The 3,407-nt window shown below is 47.3% G+C and overlaps 1 protein-coding gene across 1 annotated transcript; it reads left to right on the top strand.

Annotated features, from left to right (window-relative positions):
* The first annotated feature begins 2,102 nt into the window (after window positions 1–2,102).
* LOC105568974 lies at window positions 2,103–3,137 on the top strand. Its single transcript, XM_012025068.1, has 3 exons — window positions 2,103–2,411; window positions 2,513–2,785; window positions 2,892–3,137. Exons 1-3 carry the CDS (start codon window positions 2,103–2,105, stop codon window positions 3,135–3,137), a joined length of 828 nt encoding a protein of 275 aa, XP_011880458.1.
* Window positions 3,138–3,407: the final 270 nt, after the last annotated feature.

Genomic DNA, 3,407 nt, shown 5'->3' with positions numbered 1-3,407 from the left:
TTCGAGCTGCATATCCCTGGTTATCAGTTTTGCGGCCCGGGCACTCGTCTGGAAGAACGATTGGCGAGAGGAGATCGAAGGATAAATCTATTGGACGCGGCGTGCCGCGAACACGACATTGCGTATTCCCGCAGTAAAGAACTCGCCGAGAGACACGTGGCGGACAAGATACTCGCCGGGAGAGCACGGAAACGCATTACCGCTAGAGATTCAACGCTTGGAGAGAAAGCTGCTGCTACAGTTGTTTGGGCGGCTGTGAAAGCAAAGACAAAGATTGGTATGGGTTTGAAAACAAAGAAGAAGAAGAAAAGAGCGACAAAGAAGCGGATTCTTCCGGTATCGAAACGCGGTGGTTTATTGCCAATTCTACCGATGCTGGGCGTGCTAGGATCCATGATTGGCGGAGCAGCCAGTGTGGCGAAGGCGGTGAACGATGCCAAAGCTGCGCAACGTCAGCTCGAGGAGCTGCAACATCACAATCGCGCGATGGAAGGTCGCGGAGTGTATCTCGCTCCATACAAACGTGGACGAGGTGTAACGAAACAGGGAAGGAAAAAAAACGTCAAAAAACATTAAAAATGCCTACGGGTGTAACGACGAACGTGCAATTGGACCAACTGGCAAGACGAATGCGTATACGACACTTTAGAGGTGTCTTTATGCGAATTGCATTACCGATAAGCGGCGTACATCGAAACGAGAGCGGTATCGTCAATCTGGACAACGCGACAGATCCCGGCACTCACTGGGTAGCGTACGCGAAGAGGGGAAACCGTGTGATATATTTCAATAGTTTTGATAATCTCCGACCGCCTAAAGAACTGGTGTGGTATTTCGGGGATGGTGTGACGATAGAGTACAATCGAACGTCCCATCAGACCTACGATCAGAGCATCTGCGGACAGCTGAGTCTACGGTTTCTCCAAACGATTGACGACAGATTCACACAGATTTAAAGTCTGGCGAGACGTCGCGAGGATTCAGTACATGCTGAGCGGTATTTCATCCACCATGTCGCTGACACTCACGCTGACCGGGAGGAGTGGAGTCCTCGCAGTAAACTACTTTCCAACCATAGACCTGAGCGATGGCGACTACGAGCTCGGTTTAATGAATTTTTCGACTTACAACACGATATCGAACGTGAATGCCTCGAATAATAAATTTTACTTTGGCAAAGATGACACGGAAATTATGATTCCCGAAGGATCCTACGAACTGCAAGCGATAAATGAGTTTTTGAAGCGTGCACTTTCACGAAAACGTCTATGTCGGTTCATAGCTAATGACGACGGTGAAAAACGCAGTGACGACGACGACGATGGCGATGACAATGAATACCCGATTGTGCTGCGCGCTAATTACAACACGATGAGGAGCGAGATCAAATGCGCTTTCGGAATAAACTTTAGCAAGCCCAACAACATTGGATCGCTTCTGGGATTCTCATCGACGCGTATACTGCAACCGCGAAAGTGGCATGAATCAGACTTGCCGATCAACATTACCAACGTGAACATTATCCGCGTAGAGTGCAACGTGACCGCGGGTGCGTACAGCAACAGCAAGCCCGTACACACGATACATGAATTTTCACCGAGCGTGCCACCGGGATATAAGATATCGGAAACGCCGACGCAGATCATTTACTTGCCAGTCATCGCACGGAGCATTACTGATTTAACGATACGCGTTGCGGACCAGAACGGTCGATTGCTCGACTTTCGCGGAGAAGAGATCACCGATAGATTGCACATTCGTCGGAGACGACGATAACGCGTGCGAATGTACATGAGATGCTCGTACTGAACGGATCGGAGCAGATCGTGAGACCAGTGGCGTCAACTTTCGATAATATCAAGTCGTCCGATTGCAGTAGGAAAAAGAAGCTCAGCGCGGCGAACGTGGAATTTTTAAAATCATTGGGATTCGCGGTGCGCAAACAATGATTGACATACTCAACATCGGGGAGGAGCCAGTCTTCGACGATCGCATCGTCAAGATTGAAACTCACTCGTACAATCCGTTTGCCAACACGACATTTGGACACAGCGATGAGATAAGAATACCTATACAACAACAGGATCTCTATACGTTGCCGCATGAAAGTGTACATCGAGGGAAAACTAACTACTGCCCAACAAATCCCTGAGTCCGATGTTGTACTGGGAAATAATTGCGTCGCTTTCATGTTCGATGAGATCCGATATGAACTTGACGGCGTGGAGATTGATCGTACCAGAAACGTTGGAATAACCAGCACGCTACAAAACTACGTCTCGGCATCAGTCGATAAAATGGCGACTCTGAAGAATGCTGGCTGGGATGTGGCGTTCAATGGGAAGGGAGATTTCAATTTTTGCGTACCGCTCAACATGCTATTGGGATTCTGTGAAGATTACAAACGCGTGGTAATAACGCTCGTCACGAATTGATTTTAATACGATCGCGCAACGACACCAATTGTCTGTTTGGAGCTGTAACACTGGAGCCACAGCTTGAAATATTCAAGATACAGTGGCGAATGCCGCACGTGTTGTTAAACGAGGTAAACAAGCTATCGATTCTGCGTACTTTGGAAAGTGGACGATACCTCAATATGGGTTTTCGTTCATGGGATCTCCATGAGTTTCCGCTATTGCAGCAGACGACTAAACATTCGTGGGCTATTAAAACAGCTACTCAGCTCGAGAAGCCGCGATATGTTATCTTCGTTCTGCAAACAGGTCGGAAGAATATAATGTCTGAGAATGCGTGTAAATTCAGTCATTGTAAATTGAGCAACGTAAAACTCTATCTGAACTCGAACTGTTATCCATACGATATGAATCTGGATTTCGATAAAAACAAAATGATCGAATCTGTATGATGCGTTTTTACGATTCCGGAAGAGCTATTTCGGAAACGATGATCTTGCGCCAGGTCTCACTGTCTACAAATTTCTAGAATATGGTCCGTTTGTGATCATCGATTGTTCTCGACAAAACGAATCGGTCAAGAGCGCGACCGTAGAGGTGAGATTGGAATTTGAGTGTAAGGAGAACGTGCCGACGAACACCACTGCATACTGTCTCATCATACACGATCGCGTGGTTCAGTATAACCCGTTGCCCAATGTCGTGCGCAAAATCACCTAGGTATTACATTTTGGACACAGTGGTTTCCCCCTCTTTCCCATACAGTTTAGAGGGGATGAAACGATTTAAAATCTACGAGGTACGTCCAGAAAGTAAGGTTACAAGAGCTCTGTAGGACGTAGGGAATTTTTTCCCCAAAGTTAGCACATCTGGCGTGTAGAGCAATTCCTAACGAACAAAACAAGCGGTCCGGCCCTTCAGTACGTTGCGAAATGTCGTCACAACAACCAAAACCGTCAACGAGTTCGTCGGCCGTTTGCTCCACCTACT

This window comes from Vollenhovia emeryi, unplaced genomic scaffold (assembly GCF_000949405.1).
Source record: "Vollenhovia emeryi isolate VEMERY1.0 unplaced genomic scaffold, V.emery_V1.0 DF942399.1, whole genome shotgun sequence".
NCBI classification, from domain to species: Eukaryota; Metazoa; Arthropoda; class Insecta; order Hymenoptera; family Formicidae; genus Vollenhovia; species Vollenhovia emeryi.
Note: the sequence above shows the minus strand (reverse complement) of the source record. Positions and strands in the feature narration are given on the sequence as shown.

Coding starts and splice junctions, on each gene's coding strand:
- LOC105568974 (XM_012025068.1), top strand. CDS start 2,103: ATGAAAGTGTACATCGAGGGAAAACTAACTACTGCCCAACAAATCCCT. Junction 2,412..2,512: donor GTGAAGATTACAAACGCGTG/GTAATAACGCTC, acceptor GAAATATTCAAG/ATACAGTGGCGAATGCCGCA. Junction 2,786..2,891: donor GTCATTGTAAATTGAGCAAC/GTAAAACTCTAT, acceptor CGATTCCGGAAG/AGCTATTTCGGAAACGATGA.